Source organism: Anser brachyrhynchus (assembly GCF_964034855.1).
Source record: "Anser brachyrhynchus genome assembly, chromosome: 6".
NCBI lineage: Eukaryota > Metazoa > Chordata > Aves > Anseriformes > Anatidae > Anser > Anser brachyrhynchus.
In genome coordinates, this window is record NC_137700.1 from 42,633,202 (window position 1) to 42,650,935 (window position 17,734).

The 17,734-nt window shown below is 44.2% G+C and overlaps 1 protein-coding gene and 1 long non-coding RNA gene across 9 annotated transcripts in view; one reads left to right on the top strand and one right to left on the bottom strand.

Annotated features, from left to right (window-relative positions):
* The window catches only part of LOC308196889, a 41,165-nt gene that overhangs the window by 19,881 nt on the left and 3,550 nt on the right, over window positions 1-17,734 (top strand). For 4 of the 8 annotated variants that reach the window (XR_013952474.1, XR_013952475.1, XR_013952476.1 and 1 more), the window contains exon 2: window positions 12,206-14,420. This is a non-coding gene — a long non-coding RNA (uncharacterized lncRNA). Of the gene's footprint in view, window positions 1-12,205; window positions 14,421-14,777; window positions 15,648-17,734 lie in introns of those variants that run through there. The other 4 variants (XR_013952478.1, XR_013952479.1, XR_013952480.1 and 1 more) reach the window with 4 other exon arrangements.
* Window positions 5,447-17,724, bottom strand: CLRN3 (clarin 3). Its single transcript, XM_080596639.1, has 3 exons — window positions 15,606-17,724; window positions 9,686-9,865; window positions 5,447-7,386 (listed from the first exon to the last, which is right to left on the bottom strand). Exons 1-3 carry the CDS (start codon window positions 15,832-15,834, stop codon window positions 7,112-7,114), a joined length of 684 nt encoding a protein of 227 aa, XP_080452765.1. The 5' UTR covers window positions 15,835-17,724; the 3' UTR covers window positions 5,447-7,111.

A 17,734-nucleotide genomic window follows, 5' to 3' on the forward strand; every position in this document is an offset into this window, starting at 1 on the left:
CTTAACATGAAAAAATGTGCATGAAAATAAATGGTCCAAATACTGTTTAGAGTTGGTTTGGTCACCGCTGCAGGGTTTCCAACACTGAAAGGAGAAGGGACAGCACGTATTTTGCTGCAGAAGTGCTGCTCTGCAGAGACCGCTCAAATCCTCAGCACCTGGGGAAGCGTAAGCACCCCAGGATATTTTTATTTTTTGAGTAAGGAAAACTTGACTTAAATGTAACAGTAGTTAAAACCACATTTTTAAGTATATCAAAAACAGTGTTGAAAAATTACCTCAAATATGTTTTAGGGTAAATTTTTCCTTTAAATACTTCACAAAAAATATGTATCATGTGAAAAATATATACACACAGCACATCTAATCTTTAGCAAAATCCATCAGAATTCTGGAGTTGGTCAGAAAACTTAGAAAAATGTAAAATTATAACTTTTTTTTAAGTTGGCCTTTTAATCACATGCAAAACCAAAACAAAGAACAGGGGCTAAGGGCTGGCCTTCTTTCCTATTCATAATCTTGTGATTTGGGGTAGTTTCAGAAAAGTTCTAAAAAAAAAAATTGGAAATTAAATGTCCTTGATTTTTTCTAATCCAAGAAAAGCGGATATTTCTTCATCAGAAAAGTTTACTTCATCACTAGAAAGTGCATGCAAGTGGCAGCATAATACAACTCCACTATGCATAATTTTCTTAAAAGTCTAAGATGAGGAATGGGAGAGGCACCCCACCTGTGGTCATGGATGTCTTCTCTTCCCTATACCCACAAGGTAACTATAAATATTTGGAAAATAGTGTTGAGCAATATTGTTTTATTCTTATTTGGGATGCTGTCAAGAAATATAAATGAACATTCTCTTGGCAATCTCTGCAAAACGCTATTTTTAACCATACTTTGAGGACTGGGACCGGATGAAATCCCGTTTTCTCTTTCACTCTATATTCCCAACCATCATTAATCAATAGCTTTGTTAGCTCTGCAGAATTCACACCATCAGCTCTGATTGAGAGGCTTTGAATTGCTTCCCAGGCTCACGTGCATCGTTGTTTGTCGTCTTGTTGTTTTTTTCGTTTTTGGTTGTTTTGGTAATTCTCTCTTCTAATATTGGTAGGTAGCCAAGAAAACTTTTTTCCAGGGGTCCTGTATAAGCAAGCCATCAGTCTATGCTATACCTGTTGTGATTGTTCCCAGGGTGCCCACAGATCCGTGGGGTGGTTGAGCGGAGCACCTAAAACCAGTGTGCCGTTTGGGGAACGCTTTTCTGTTGTTTTCTTGTCTCGGAGTGCACGTGTGAAATGTACACACAAAGACAAAGAAAAACAAAGCAGAAAGGGGAAGGAAAAAAAAAAAAAAGGCAGGTATTTCCTCCTCGGAAGGAGGCTGCTGCCCTCTCATGGTTTCCGAGGCGAAGAGCGGGGAAGGTCCTCGGTGGGCAGCTGGGGGCAGCCCCCGGTCCCCTGCCAAAGGGCTCCTGCAAGGCACAGGAGCAGAGCCCAGCTGCCTGAGAGGACAGGCTGGGCAGGAAAAGATAACTCTCTGTGTCCGGGATTATTGCAGAGAATGCTGTTTTTGTGGGCTTCGTTTCCCTTGCTTTTCAGATCCTTTTCCTATAAGAGAAGTTGGTTGTTTTTTGGCATAAATTGCAGAATTTGAATGGTAATATTTAAAAGTATGAGCTCTGCGATGGTCAACTATATTATTTCTGGCACGTCTGGGGATTAGGATATGTAGAATAAAAGTTTGTAAATCCATGGCTGTGTTTTGATGGGCGGTTGTATACCCACTCAGGCATTTATGGTGCCCATCTCAAAGGGGAACTGTGTGTTAGCTGAGATGCTTATCGAGAGAAAAATCTGTGTAAGTGTAACATGCTTGTGTCATGGAAAAGTGCCACGGCTGCTGCTTAGTGCTGTCTAGTGATATGTATCTTTTGGCAGAAATGAGGTGTGTTGCGGGTGGAGGGGCACCCCTCGTGCTGGGTGCAGCTAGGAGTCTGTGACTCTGATGGGGAATAATGACAAATCTGGGTAAAGTAGTCTAATCTAGTATAGATGGCTCATGTGTCTGTTCACACTAATTTTGGGTGATGATTCCTTTAAAAAAAAAAATATGCATATTACCAGCAGGCCTGTGGTTTGGTGCAGTTTGACCACTGCAGATGCGCAGCAGCAGCCTGGTGATGCTGGGAGGCTCGCTTCCCTAACAGAGTGTGTCGGGACTGCTCGCAGAAATGTTTGTCACCACCACATGCAGCCTGTCGCCTAGAAAAGTGAGTTTCATGCCACGTCCGTGTTCGAGGATTTGCAGTTTGTTCATCCAAGCCCCCAAAGCAGTGGGCAGCTGGCTGGGCTCTGCTGGGAGCCGTGCCCCTCGTGGGGAGCGCTGCGAAGAGCAGGAAGGTCTCAGTCTCACTGCCTGTCCAAAGCCTGTTTTTAAGCAGGTTTCCTTCCTTTGAGCTGCGTTTCGACGCTGATCTCAGTTTGAAAAGATCTCTTACCCAGCTGAGATGCTCGCACCTGCCAGGTCCTTCCTCCTGTCCCCAGCACTGCTGCACTGTGATGCGAGCGGTGCCACGGCATCCTCCCCGAAGGATAACTTGAGAGGCCCTCAAAGGTAAAGGAGCAGAGAGGAGAGCTGATCTCGAAGCACTGATTGGAAAAAAAAAAAAAAAAAAATCCAGAAAAGGGACACTTAAATTTGATCCAGGTAAAAGATTTGTGTCCTTGCAGTACGTTTTCCCAAGAGGGGGTTTCTCTGGGGTTTCTGCAGCAGAGCGCCCCTCCAGAGGGACCTCACACCCTGCCAGGCACCAAAACCTGGTGTTTGATATGTGTTACCACAAGGATAAAATGCTTGTATCAGCGTCAGTCTAAAGCTCTCCTGTATGTTTTCATGCAAAAATGCTTTGAGCCGGCCTGTATTTGAGAAGCTGTCACAGAGACTTCCCTCGGAGAAAGGATGCTCAGAGGAAAAGCTGTGGTCGTGTGCTTTGCCCCCAGTCACTTTGGCAAAAGCCAACATCCCTGGGGCACGCTGCTGCTCGTCCTGTGCTGGCTTCAGGCTCCTCTGTCCAGACCTGCTGTACGGCCCCAGGGCTGGGGGAGAGATTTATTTTTAATTCTCTGATACTTCTATAATAAAAATCATTACCGCGTCGGCGATGCCGCGCTTGATTTAGAACATTGATTGTTAATTCTGGCAGCTCTCCCACGAGCAGAGATTTTTAAATAGCGTGAGCCGGATGACTCTTTAGCAGAATTGCTCCTGGGGGACAGGAATTGGTTTTATTGACTGAGCTGCTTTGCCTGTGGCTAACAGCAAAGCCGTGCTGGCTCTTTTTTTTCTGTAATTGTGAAGTTAACTAGCTTCTGCCGTGTTGTCAAGTAGATATTCCGACATCAAAAATTATTACGTTTGCCTGCTGTGAGGTTTGTGGTGTGTGCTATTAAATGTTTTCAGCTGCTGCTAATCATTAAGGTAACTGACAATTTACTGGGTATCGTGGATCTTCCACGTTTTCAAAGGAAAAGCTGCTGCTTCTCAGCATTTCTGCAGTTGCTGAGCTTGGTGCAACTGTTATGCAAGTTGAAACTTTTCGAGTGAACCACAGAGCTAAAACAGATCTCGGGTAAATAGGAGACGGCCTCTGAAGTGGGAACTCCTGACCAGATAATGTTGTATCTGGCTATTTTAATACCTGTTAGGTGTTTTGGTTGTGACCGCTGTAGCAGAAGCACCCGGGTGACTCATTTAGCCACTGCTGCTGCACGGACGTGCGGGTACCGGAGTATCTGGTGGGGATGGAGGGGCAAGGGGCTGCTGTGGATTTCTGCTTGGGCAAATAAAGGAGGCAAAGGGACCTCCTATGCCTGTCGGAGGAGGGGCAGAGGCCTCGCTGGATGCTCCTCGCCTCCTTCCTCTCCAGCTGCCACGCTCCCGGCAGGGCTTCCACGAGCTGCGGTGGGTCGCAGGATCCCGCTGGCGGCAGGCGTGGTGCTGGGTGTGCCTGGCATTGTGCTCAGCACCACCCGGAGCCCTGCCCAGCCCCATCCCTGAGCCTTCCCAGGGCCTGGCCAGACGCTGCTCCTGGCCAAAAGCTCCTGGCCTCAACTGCTGGTGAGTGATGAATGGGTAAAATTACCCTGGTTTTAGATAAGATGGGAGCTTGATTTTTTTTTTCTTTCAGGAGTGCATCAAGCTGACAGTGCAAGCTTTTTGCCTTTTTTTTTTTAACCTAAGGGTAAACTGCCAGGATTTGTTCTCATTAGGAGGAGAAATGCGCTGAATGCAGCTCCACTCATTTCAAAGGCTGGCTGGGTGGCAGGAGCCAGACCAGTTCCTTTCTGATATCCTAAAAGCAAAATGCGAGGTTGGTTTGTTGCATTCTTTTTTCTTTCTTTTCTTTCCTTTATCTGGTAGCAGTGGGCTGTAAGGACATGCATAATCTCCTCTTACTAAACTCTGATGCAGGAAATGGATACCTAAACTGTTTGACTTCTTGCTTTTTCCTCACGAGTATGTGTGCTGCGGGTCAGTCCTCCACGCAGAGCTGTGTGCTCTGCTCTCTTCTCGCAAGCAACTTTATTCCCAAGGGCTCATATTTTGTAACTTATCTTGGAGCAGGTGCTTTCAAATCCAGGCAGTTTACCCAACAGCTGACATTTGTGGCCTCTTTAGAAACGGGAGCGCTTCTCCTCATGCCTCAGCATCCTGCACAGCCCCCATTCAGCCCAGCACCTCACTGCTGCCTTACAGGGTTGTCAGTGCATCTCTGGGGAAACAGAAAGAGCAGTTTGCAGTGCTTTTCTGCATCCGTCACCTGCTGTGGGTGAGCTCACCTGTGCCGTGACCTGCATGGTTTGTGCCTCCTCCTCAGCACCCAGCTCAAGCAGGCACCCAGAAATGGGAGCGCTTACTACAAGAATCGCTTCTGTTTTCCCATTTCTTCCATTGCAGACAGCACCTCAGTATGAGAGAAGCACCGAAGCAATGGTGAGCCGCTCCTCTTCAGAGCAGGAGCCTCCTCCCCTCCGACACTACTCTGCTACAACTTCATTTCTCTCCAAGCCAGTGCCTGATACGAGCGTAGTTGTGCTGCGTGATGGATGCTGGCGTAGCGCAACGGTGACAGATGCGTGCTGGAACTGTGTGAAAATTTTTGCAGCCAAAGCAAAACTGGCAAATGTTTGACTTCCCGCCAGTTTAGCTCGCGGGTGCAAAATATCTGAGGTTTTAACTGAAATGTTTACAGCAGTTCTAGGCCTGGTTCTTGTCAGCAGTGGAGAGGAGATAACATCGCTTATTGCATTGACCCATCCCACTCCTCAAGTCTTAGAAACCCTCTTTTATACCCCCACCACTCTGCCTCATCTTACTTTTAGTCAAATGCTTACAAAACAGACACTCTGCTTTGACTCCTTTCAAAGAGCACAGCTGCAAAAAGTATAGGGCACTTTAATCCTGAAGCTTTATTTTTTGACATAAATAGTGAGAAGTTGCCTCTTGTATCTTCTTGTAGTCTCGTCAGAGACGCTATTTTTTCCTTTATGAATATCTCTCGCATCATAGGACAGACACCAAGCATGACTGTGAAAATCCTATTGTAAAGGAAAAAGGTGCAATAAAAACTTGTTCTTGTAGCTGCAGAGGTATGGAGCAAAGGAGCAGAAGGCGCTGACTGCTCTGCACTGTGCTCGTCTCCAGGAACATGTGTGCTGAGAGTGATTTCACCCGGCAGTGTGCTCCCCGTGTCCCTGCCCAGGGAAAGGTCGCTCTCGTCTGCTAAATGTCCTTTGGCATAGTGGGATGGGAGCGCACCCGTCCTGCGTAGCTCTGCTGTTATGTATGGTTGTGTAGGCATTATATACCAGCTACGCTGTACGTAGGGATGAGAAAGTTGTCCATAAATCACTAATAAAGCCCATTATTTGGCATTTCCATGGGGGCAAAACGACAGCCTAACGCAGCCTGTGGGAGAGCAGCCAGGTGCAGCCAGCCCCACCCGACGCAGGTGCGGCTTTATGGGACTTTATGGTTGTGTTATCAAATGTCTATGAATAGGTTCTGCTAAGGTTTCTATAGACGAAGGACTTAGATACAGGGCTGCTACGCTGTCTTGTTTAGGCTGTTGCCAGTCCTCCCACTACCGCGGTGCTGTGCCGCCCCAGCTGGGCTCTGAGCGAGCTGAGCCCGGCCGGGGGTCGGTGCCGCACCCCTGCGGGGTTTGGCGTGCAGTGACTGGTGGTGAACAGGCTTGTCCAGGTGGAAAGGGGGCCGCAAGCCCACCCCTGTTTGCCGGGGAAGTGTAGTAAGGACTGCAGGAGAAGGTCCCGGAGCAGGGAATGGATAGCAGCGAGAACTGCAGGCTGGATGAAGCACCGATACCGTGTGAGCGCTTATCTCCAGCATTCCTCGTTCGCGCTGCTTCTGCCCCTGAGGTCCCAGAGCGCAAACGCAATCCAGCCTCTTTGATCTTCACCTTTGGACCCAAAGGGCGAAGCAGAGCTGCGTTCACAACGCGCTGGTGTCGGTGCAGCCAAGGCAGGTAGGGCAGCTCTGTCCTGTGGCCCGGAAGATCCCAAAAGCAGGAGGTGGGAACACCCGCTCCGTGCTGTGCAGCAGCAGGGCTGGCACAGACGTGGCTTTCAGACAGGCAGAGGCAGCGCATGAAGAAGCGAGCTGCCCCCAAGGCCTCGTGCTGGGGCTCTCCAGGGCTGCCCATGGCTGCAAAGGCCCCTCAGGCTTGCAGTGGCCGGCAGCTCTTCGTGCCGCTGCTCCTTCCCTTCTAGAGGTGCATTTGCAGCGATCCCTCCAGCAAAATTAAAAAATAAAAGTAAAATAAAATAAAATCCCTGTATGGTGCCTCAAGTCCCAGCCCGATGGCTGGCGCTGGCATCAGGCACTTCTGGTGTTTCTGCTCGGGGCGTCTAGGCAGCATGTTTGCTTATAACATCTAACATTGTAAGGTATAATCAATCTGCTTTGAAGGTGCAACAGGCTATTTTGTTAATTGAGCTATACACATACCTTCAATTTGTACATAAATTATTGGTCGTGATTGTCCACATTAAATAGTCACACTTTCTTTTACACCCTATTTTCAGTGACATCCTTAGAAGAGAATGACATCTTTTGATGCATTTTCAATTGGTCTTTCCTGCTCTTTCTTCTTAGAATACCTTGCGCAGCTGTAGAAACAAATGATGACTATAGTACCACAGCTAAAAAGAATGTGAAGCAGCAGGATCCAGTAGGAATAATCGTAATTGTGTTCAGATTTGGTATGATTCAATTGAATAGAAGCACATTTGGTGGCCAGCTCTACAGACAGGTTGTTGCCTTGTACGTTCACGGCAAAAAGTATCATGACTACAAGCGTGAAGAACCCTAGAAAATATAAATGCAACTGTTAGAGGCGGAAACGTAATATTATGTGTTATAAATATTTGTATTAAGTACCTATATAAATTGCTACTTGGCAGGATTCAACTTAAATTGGTTAGAATGCCAGGACTAGAACAAATGAGAGTAATACTTTCTGTTAATAAAACCTGAGAGCATTTAAAGAACTTCTGTACCATCTAGTAGGGTGGATGTTTTGACATTGGAAACTATCTTCTGCTAAAATGAATGGATTCTTATTGACTATCTTTAGATAAGGCTATGTAAAGTCCTTTCCCCCCCCCACACACCCCCCCCCCCCCATTGCATTTGGTGCTGATGCATATAATATATTCACCCCTTGGGTGATTTGCAGGTTGCCTACTTGATATGAATGCAAATTCATGGAATATGCGGTATAACAACTGGATAAGACCTTGAGTAACCTGGCCTGAGTTCAGTGCTGCCACAGCTTTGAGCAAGAGCTTAGACTTGGAGACTTGAGGTTCTTTCCTACCCAAATTATTCAACTACTGTGATGAGCCAAAATGAGATGTCTTGGATCTGTATCCACTTCCTACAGTTGCCTTAATATAGATGGAGTTCAGTTACTTTGATATACTTAGCCAAATAATGTTTTTACTTATTTGCTTTCATAGTGCTAGCAGAGGTACAATCTCTGTACCCTGGTGAAAATATTTCCATTCCTTCCCTCCAGATGCACCACCCTGCCAGTTCTCCTGCTCACAGAGGTTCAGGTTTTTGCAAGGAGGACACTGGAATGTCAGGCCATCTGGTGCAAGATTGAGATCCTTCTAGATACTTATCAAATGATGCGTGATTTTTCAAAAAAAAATATGCCCACGGTAGGATACACTTCCAGGTCATTGCACTTGGAGGGCTGTAAAAAGTAACCACAATCCTCAGTCAATGTGTGGGTTTACTTTCTCACTGATATTTTGTTTGGCAAGCTCTTTCATTTCAGGTCAATTCTTGCAGATCCATGCTATATAATGGTAGCTGGGCCGCCTTCTGCAATGAGATACCAATCTGGCTGTCCCAAAAGTTGAGTAATGGTGTAATTTAGGCTTTTGCTCTCTTTTTTTTTTAAACTATGTTTCAAGACATCCCCAGCTGTTCCAGCATCGATATTTATATGCTTGCTGCATTAGTCGCAGCTGGAGTAGGGTGGCTTTCACACCTGTACTTGCTACAATTAAGGCTGTTCTTATCCCTGAATGTGATTTCCCTTTTCCCTGAGGTCAAATTCTGACCAAGGCAGAGCGCTGAGGGCTTTGGGGACCAGCGCGTGGTGCGCAGCCCTGCTGCCGAGCTGCCTGCAGGTGAGGCGGGCACGCAGACCTGGAGCGTACCTGAGGGACCTGTGCTGAAGGACCCCGTAATCAGATGTCTTAAAAGGAATTTTTTCTCAGTGCTAACCTAGTATTAGAGGAAAGTGTAATCCTCTCGAGACGAATCGAGTGTGAGAGCTGCAGTCATTACCGTGGCAAGATGAAGAGTGTAGCAAGGTGCATTAGGAGAAGCCAGATGCAAGCCTGCTGGTTGAATGAGAGCCTGCACCTCCAGGGAGCTGTTTGGCAGAGTTCACGGCTCTGACAGCTCAGCATCTCTACCATTTTTTCTGCTTAGGGAATGTTAAAACTTATTTTGATCTCTGCAAGTGTTTTTAGAGAGGGAAATAAATTTTGCCGTGACTCTGCCCTTCTAACCACCTCCCCTTTGATGTTAATGCTGGTTTAGATGTGTTTGATTCAACACATTTTTCAGAAGTGAAGCTATTATCCATCCCACAGATTAGACCTTAGAGGCCTAATTTGGAATGCAGGTAACCCAGGAACAGTTACGCTATAAATACCATAAAACAGTGGCATAGAGTCTTTAAGAGGTTACAAATTGCGCTGTAGCGACATACACGGACACAATTCTGTTCTGGCTTAACATTGTGTTTGTCAGCTTACTCTGTTCTCCTTGATGTGCGTTGTGTTTGCAATGATGTGACACCCCAACAGGTGCAGTAGCATCACTTCGTGCGTTTTGCTACCAGCGAATCCAGCTTCCTGCTGGCTGATACCATCGCTTACAGCAATGCTATTTTACCAGTATGTAAAATATAGCTTTAAGATAACCCAGCAGATATGATTAAAAAACAAAACCAGCTGAACAGAACACATATTGAAGTGTTTCTTTTTTTTAAATATATATTTCTTAACCTTGGGATCAATGAGGATATAGTATTAATCTGTAGAGAGCGCAGGAAGTGCTCCATACAGGACACGTTACTCACCGCCTATGGCGTTCCAGGTATAGACTCCAATGGGTCCCAGAAACGTCTGGTAGGGATTGCTCACAGCGTTGGTGAATGTAAACCCTGAGCTCAGAAGGGAGCTCAGTAAACTGAGGACCAGAAGCACGATAATCGTGACGTTGATGCCTTTCGTTCTGGTGCTGTTCAGCGTTTCTGCAACTGAAAGAGAGCGGCTCAGTGCTGGGTGCCCAGCTTCACCAAGAGGAGGACAGATTCAGTGCCTGGGGTGTTTAAATGTGCCCGGCGAGCTAAGGGTTTACTGCTATGTAGCTGGTTGTAATTAAAAGCTAATAAGCAGAGAAGTGGCTGAGCTGTAGAGACCCAGCTGTAGCAGGAGCAGTAGGTTTGGCACAGTGCATGAACCCAAAGCTGCAGTGGGGTGAAGGTATCTTCGTCTGAAATAAGTGCATCTGCTAATCCTGCTGGCACACAAACTTCATGGGCAGTGGGCTGGGTAGCCGACTTCTCTTCCCTAATATTTCTGAGAATATTTCATCTTGACAAAGCTCGACAGAAATTTTACGGTAAGCCTGATGAGGAAACTAGCTGTTCCTGCCCATCATCCCCCAGGTGTCTGGTGACTTCTACAAGTGCCTGATTTAAAACTTGGCTCTAACTGTAGATTATTTCCTTTTAATGTAGCAGCATTCCCCTCAAGTGGAATAAATCTGACAAACGGAACAGCTTCTACAAGTCCAGTAAAGCTGTTAGCCTGGCAGGGTCAGGTGTGTTTGTAGGACAAATGTGCCTGAGCGTGGCCGCCCGTGGACGGATGAGGTATGGCTGGCCATTGAGCTGCTCTTCATACCCCGGCTGGATCTGTCTCTTGTCATGTCCCACAGAAAATAAATGGGTGGGGAGAATGCCTCCTTGATTCTTTTTTTTTTTTTAAAAAAAAAAATAAGAGCAGCTCCTGCCTTTTGGTATCTGTGGAGGACGGGTGCATCCAGGGCTCTGCTCCCCCACGAGGGTGAAGAGAAGCTGCTGCACACCTTAGCATCGAGCATCCTGGCTCCTCTGCCTCGTGCTGCAGCTTGTTGCGCTTTCCGTGTGCTTGCTGTTCCAGGGCAGTTTCTGTATTTGTATGCACGGCTGGCCATAGGCACGCAGCACGTACAGTCGTCACTCCCTCCAGGACTGTAACCGTTTTTATTATTTTTGCCTAAATCCTCCTAGTTATTTGATATGCTGCTGATAATAAGAGACACAAATATGGGTGCAATATACTCAAAGTGTAATTGCAGTATAGCTGCATTGAAATATATTATTTTCCTTTCAATTTACAGATTGAATAGGCATCTATAATGTGCCTGTGGCTGCCTTAACCTATAACAAGTTCGACATCAGTGTTTTCATGCTCTATTCAAAAGGCATTGTGATAGGCAGCCATCTACAGGAAAACTTCCCTTCTGTGCTGCTTTTAATACAAAGCCTTTACTGCAGCATTCATCTAGCATATAAATTGGAGAAATCATAGCAGCGAAAATAACAAAAACATAACAAGAGCACATAAAAAGAAAATAAACACTCAGAACAAAAAGAAGAGCTATTGGAAATAAATTAAAAGGAGAGCTTCTATCTCATTTACCATTTTATTCTTAGAAGTTAATTTCTGTTTGAGCAAATGGCAGGTAAGGATGTGTTATGGAAATCAGATGCAAATTTAAGCAATTCTCCTAGAAGAATAGGAAAGAGGCATTCAGGGGACATCACTCAATTAAAGGAGGTGAGCACAACACCAGCTGCACCGTGTGCTTGTGCTGAAGCAGCCTCGCTGCTGGGGTATTGCCTACCTCAAGGAATAGGTCTGGAGCTGAACCAGGCAGGTGTGGATAATTTCCCTCTGGCAGCCTCACTTCATTTTATCACTCAGAACATCTCCAGAGTTGACTGGCTACATCTACGGCACCCCCTCATTGATCTCATTCATCCCTGACAATGAGCTGCAATTTAAGAGATGTAATTTTGCCAGATTCCACTTGTTGCAGGCATGCCTGCAACAGCTCAGGACTCCTAAAGGTTTTAAATAAAATGTTGTTTTCGTGGTGGAAGATTTTTTTTTTCTAAATAAAACGAACTAGAGGACTCTACAGTAGTTGATCTACTTGAATGTGATCTATAATAACCCACAACTGGATAACCTTTGCATGAGTGCAAAATAGCCTAATTCCAGAATGAAAGCAGAGGTTTTTGCCTCAACCATCTCTTCTTATTTTCCTGCATCATTTTTTATTTTTTTCATCTGTAACTCTTGTGTGGTCAGGTTCAATTTCCCAAGCTTTTAGTGACCTATGCGTGAATGGCTTAAAGGCTTCAAGCCAGCCTTAAAGCCTTTTTGAAGCAGTGTAAATCTGGCAGCTTTCGCTGGTCTGTGATCACTTATCACACAGAATGAATTGCTCATTAAAAAGAAAAAGAAAGTTTAACTTTTTTACTTTTCATGAGGTCACCTGGAAACTGATGGGTCACCTGGAAACTGATGGAAACTTTTTTTTTTAGGAGATAGAAAATGAATCGATTCCCCTCTGCTGTAGTGAATTTCCGAGACTTCCTTGGGTGCTGTTGTTTCGCTGGTTGCTGACGCCCAGCTGGCCCCTGGCTTGACGGGCTCCCCGGGCGTGCCGCTCCCTGCACCTTGCTCACTGTTTTTATGTGTTTGACTTGGAAATGAGCACAGCTGTAAAAGACCTTTTGCAACCTATTACGTGAACAGGTTGTATCTTTCGGAGACAAATGACTAGAGAGGCTAATGAAGGCTCTAAGGAGTGACGCTACTTAATAATATCTACGTTTGGCCAGATCATGCTGCTCATCCCCAGGGCCTCTGAAGCAGCTGTGTCATTTTCTTGCTCTGTTAAGATCGCTTGTGGCACTCTGTTAAAGGGTCTGCCCTGGCCACGCGGTCCAGGCACTGTATACTTGTGGAATCTGTACTCCTTTTTTTGTCTTTCATCTTTATGCTCAAAAATTTATTTTCATTGCGTGGTTTTTGAAAACAATGTTGTTGTCTTTGTTGATAATCTGCTTTCATATGGTCTTTTACTGTAGCCAACCTGGACGGTTGCTAACAAGTAGTCTAGATAGCCAACTTATCTTTGAATTACTCTTCAATATTTATTTTGTCTTCCATTCATTCTCCTTGATTTACACCCAAATATGGAAGTGCCATCTGGAAAACACCCAGAGACCTCATCAGGGCACGCTTGCTGAGTGCCAGCTCATGCTGTGCTGTGTAAGGGTGTTCATAACGCTGCCTGCTGCTGCTCGAGATGTCAGAGTGGAGAAATCATGACAATTTGTTTCTCCATAGTACAGGCAATCCATTTACTAAAGGACATCCTACTGTCTTAGGACAACCTGGCTATTTCAATTCAAAACCAGCATGTATGCATGCAGTTCTGTGAAGTATTTCTCCTGTTTCCAGAATGCTTGGAATCCTACTTAATACAAAAAGTGGCAATCATACCTAGCGTAGAGCCTAAGAATTAATTTTAAATGAGTTTATTTTATCTTGAAGATATGCCTGACTGAACTGGGGAAGGATGCGGGCAAATCCGCATTTAGACTACGGATGAAGCATTTTTTTCAGCAGCTGTTGAAAACAACTAGCAATTCCTGAAGCTCACTTGATTTGCTCATCTATAAATGGCTTATAAGTGAGAATTGCGATGACATTTCCTAAACGAAGAGCACAAAAAATTAAATCTGGAGAAAAAATCACCAACAACAACCGAATGCATGTAGACCATGCCAAGAATTGAATCCTTTACTGATGCTTGTTATTAATTGTGGTTAAAATATATAGGGTGCTAGTGCCCAGACCCTGGGATTTGGTGGCGTTAGTTCCTGTGCAGGGAAAGGCAAGACACGTGCCCCGAATTCCTGCCAGACTGCATCCTCGCCCTGCCATCAGCTCTGCATGGGTGGACTCCTGTTTTCACATGGCACCCTATTAAAATCAGCAAGAGCCCGCCTGCATGGAGCAAAGTCTGGGGCTAGATCCAACTGGCATGAGGAGATAGAATCATCTATAAACTATTTTTATAAATGTATATTTGCTTTTCTAAAAATCACTTTGATTATTCTGATATGACTGTAAATACATTGGCTCGAATGACTTGTGATTTTACATTTGTTAGGCAGTGATCTCAATATTCACTATATGCTTTACTGGGAACACTGCTATACTCAGTTTTTTCATTACAATTTGATCGTTACAATGTCAATTGGCTTGCATGGTATAGCTCTGTCACTGTGGTAATTGGGGTGCCTGTTTCACAGATACAATTTCTGTACTAAATACAGTGGGAAAGAGCTGGGAGATGGGAACCTTTCATAGGCTTAGATCTGCTGTGCTCCAGCTACATGGTTTATTTGATCGTAGTGATGGACTACATCCTACCAAAAAAAAGAAAAAAAAATCTTAAAGTACATCTCATATTTCGAAACTATCTGATATACTCTTGTAGTAAGGTTTCTTTTGACTGCCTTTTTTTCACTTTCAGAGGTGTGTGTGGGCATTACTGCTTTGAACCCAGTGTGACAGCAAAGACACAGAAAATGGGCGCAAATCCTTGAACCTTGCAGAAGTGTCCAGGCTTATCTACCTTTGGGCTTTTTGAATACTTGCATTAACATAGACAGAGCTACTTGTGTGTAAACGCAACTTTGCTGAACTGTGTGAAATCAGAATCAAGTCTGCGGTTTGTATTTGGTATGCATCACTTCTTGTTTCTCTTCTGCTTTTTCTCATGTTTTGTTCCACATACTAGGATTTTTATGCTTCTGTCATTACTTTCTCAAAGGTCACACTAGGTAAGCCCCCTTCTACTTTTCCTCTTATTTTTTTACCTTTATTTTATTCCCGTGTAGCATCTCTCCTCCCTAGACCCTCAATTGTTCTGTTCTCTTTGTATCTATTTAATTATTTAACCATTTTAATTTTTCTCCTTCTGGTAAGAATTTTACCACTGGGGATAAATACCAAGAACTGTAGTTGCACAAAAAAGCCGTGTTACACATCAACAAAAGATAACATTTAACTTGAATCTTTTTTTTTTTTTTCCTGAAGTGCTATTCTAATAGCCTGGATTCAAAATCTTATCCTGGATATTTTTGGAAAGTCATGATGATGAGGAGTCACCTGAAAACTATGCCTTGGGTGGGGGAAGCAAGGCCTTATAAAAGATGACGAGTTATGTTGTATTACATGCTTCATAGGCTATTATTTTTAAAAAGACATGAGCAAGTATACATTTTGAACATATGAAATGCTTCAGTTTAATAATATCACTTAGAACTGGAATGGGGTGGTCTTGAAGGAAGAAATAAAAGGAATACTTTCCTTGAAGTTTAGGTCAAACACAAGTATAAACACCATATCTGTCTAAATTAGTTTTACACCTTTGGTTCTTCTCCCTTCAGCAGTTCCTCTCAGAACCTCCTTCTATTAAAATGATGCTAATTTGATCGTAGGTGGCAAAATGTTTTAAATCAAACAATTAATTTAACATAATGAAATTTAGAGGAAACCAAATTAGGTCTGTAATCCTTTAATGAAATGCTAATAGAGTGTTGCTTTCCTATTCTTCACTTAGAGCTTCAGAAAATTAAAATCCTTTTCACACGGAGTTCCTACCCTGTATTTTTAACTTGTTCAGAGGCGTAGGTTAAGGTCGCAGATAATCAGAAGGTGCTATCGGCAGGAATGCTTCTGTATTTATCTGCTGTTTCGGGGTCTGATTTTACATCACCTAAATCCCCGAGCTGCTCTGTAGGTGTCCCTGTGTTCCCTCGATGTCTTACAGCCCCGGACGGGTGCAGGAAGGCTGGGCTGCTCCTACGGTGCCCCTGTGCCACCAGCCCCCCGGCCTCCATCGCCAGGCATCGCACCGCTTACCTTGGAAAGAAGTGTCTGAAACCTGAACTCCGGCTTGGAAGGTCTGGGCACAGGTGCCGCTGAAAAGTCCGTAGGTGACGGTCACCGAAATGGTGCCGTTTGTTTGGGAAAAGTCGACTGTGCTGCTGATCCACCTCTGGGTTCCGAGAACGGCACAAATGATCACGAAAGATAAAACACTGGTTAAAAAAGCAGCTCCAAACATGAGTTTTTTTTCCCTGGTCGGCATTTTGGCAGACAGAAATTTTCCACGGGTTCAGGGGATTTTCTTCCTTCCGGCCCTGCTTAGCGTGAGGTTTTCTCCTTTCGCTCTCTGGAACCTGCTCTGCGTGCTAGCTGAACGCTATCCTGGTAAACTTTAAGCAAACAGCAGCAGTAATAAAAATGTAAAATAATTGAACTTTGGTCTGGAGGAAAGGCGTTGCCACGGCTGCAATCAAACTCCCCTGACGAAGGCCGGGAGGGATCTGCCACCGGGGCTGCCATCAGCAGGTGACGTACTGGGCTTACTGGTGCGGCTTTGCCCCGCAAGGGGCACCAAGGGCAGCCGAGCTGCTCACATCCCCGATCTCCAGAGCTCTGCTGGAGCCCAGAGAGAGCAGGTCTCCGTCTCCCAGCTCTCCTGCTGCTTTCTGGCAGATTTTTATTTCCCAACAATATTTCCCTATTGTTCTTGCCTTTTCTCATGAAAGGCTGGTACCTAGTTGAGAAGCAATTTTTGCTAGCTCTGTATCTAGACCACTTTGGAAGCGAGGGATAGATTCTGATTTATTATGGTGAGGATTGATAAATGTTCCTCCTCTGTCCAGATCCCCTGCTTGCTTAACAGCTCTCTTCTGAGGCCTCTTCAATACTTGATGCTCTTTGCAAAAAGTCTGGGTTGCTCTAGGCTTTTTGGGGGTAAGGAGTTTCTATGTAGTATCAACAAGTTATTTTCTAAGGAAAAGCTTTAATTCTTAATTAAATTCCATATCTTTTCCCACAATAACTATTCCCTTTTCCTTGTTTTTGCTTTGTTTTGTTTTTGTTTGGACTCTGCTAAGTTCCAGTTAATTTCTCTAAGCATCAGTTGCTTTAAATGTGTAATGATCTTTGATTGCACTCTACCAGTGGGGCTTTCAGCCTTCAGCTCTTGTTCGGCTCAGACATGAAATATGCATTATTTGCTAGTGAGCCTAAGTGCTCTACAGGGAGGAAACAAATACCTTAAATAGGGATTCATTTCAGTGTGGTAGTGGGTATGTCAAGGAAGAAATACTGAAGGAAATCTGCCCTGGGCTACAGAGAAAGAAGGGTATTTCTGCCCAAATTGACTTTAAAAAAAAAAAAAAAAGGACAAAAGACACCAATAACACGATTTCAACCAGAAAATACTTTGTTTAGTAATAAGATTGAAGCTGAATTTCTAGAATTTTAAGTAAGCTGGCTATTCAGTTTCCTGTTTTGTTTGTGTGAAGTGTGAAACCTGAATTAATATCTCTTGTCAGGATAAAGTAAAAATATTCTATTAGTTCTTATTTCTTTTTAATTATAACATCATTATTACATGATATTCTAAAGCCGTGCTCCTGAATCACCTCGATTTTCATAGAATCATAGACTGTAACCTTTGGAAAGCAGTCTCTTTTAACAGTGCTGCTATACTAGCCTCTTGAGATGTATTCCTGAAGCTCTACTGTTTTGTGTGGTAAAGATTACGAGAGATTAAAGTTTTATGAATTTGAAAAGGCAAAGAACTTCTTGGGGGGAGAAAATGGGAAAATGTCTGTTTGGGAATCCAGTAATGCTGTAATTGTTTTAGTGTTAGGATTTTTTGTTTCAAAGGTTTAAAGCAGTAACCAGATTTGAAATCACTGCATTTTATTTCTGAGATGTGTAACCGGTCTTTCATATGATATGGCCTTGTGTGTATATACCTCATTATATGGGATTTAAATGATACTTCCGATGTCATCGCTTTTCTGAATTTATACATTTTGTTTATAAATCATGTATATACTTTATATATAGTCAAATTTAGCTTATGTACATAGAAGAAGTCATTCACATATATGATTTACGCACTGAAGATCAAAGGGAAGCATTTCGGCCCTCCTAAGCAAATAAGAAACAAAAGACCTGTCTCCGTT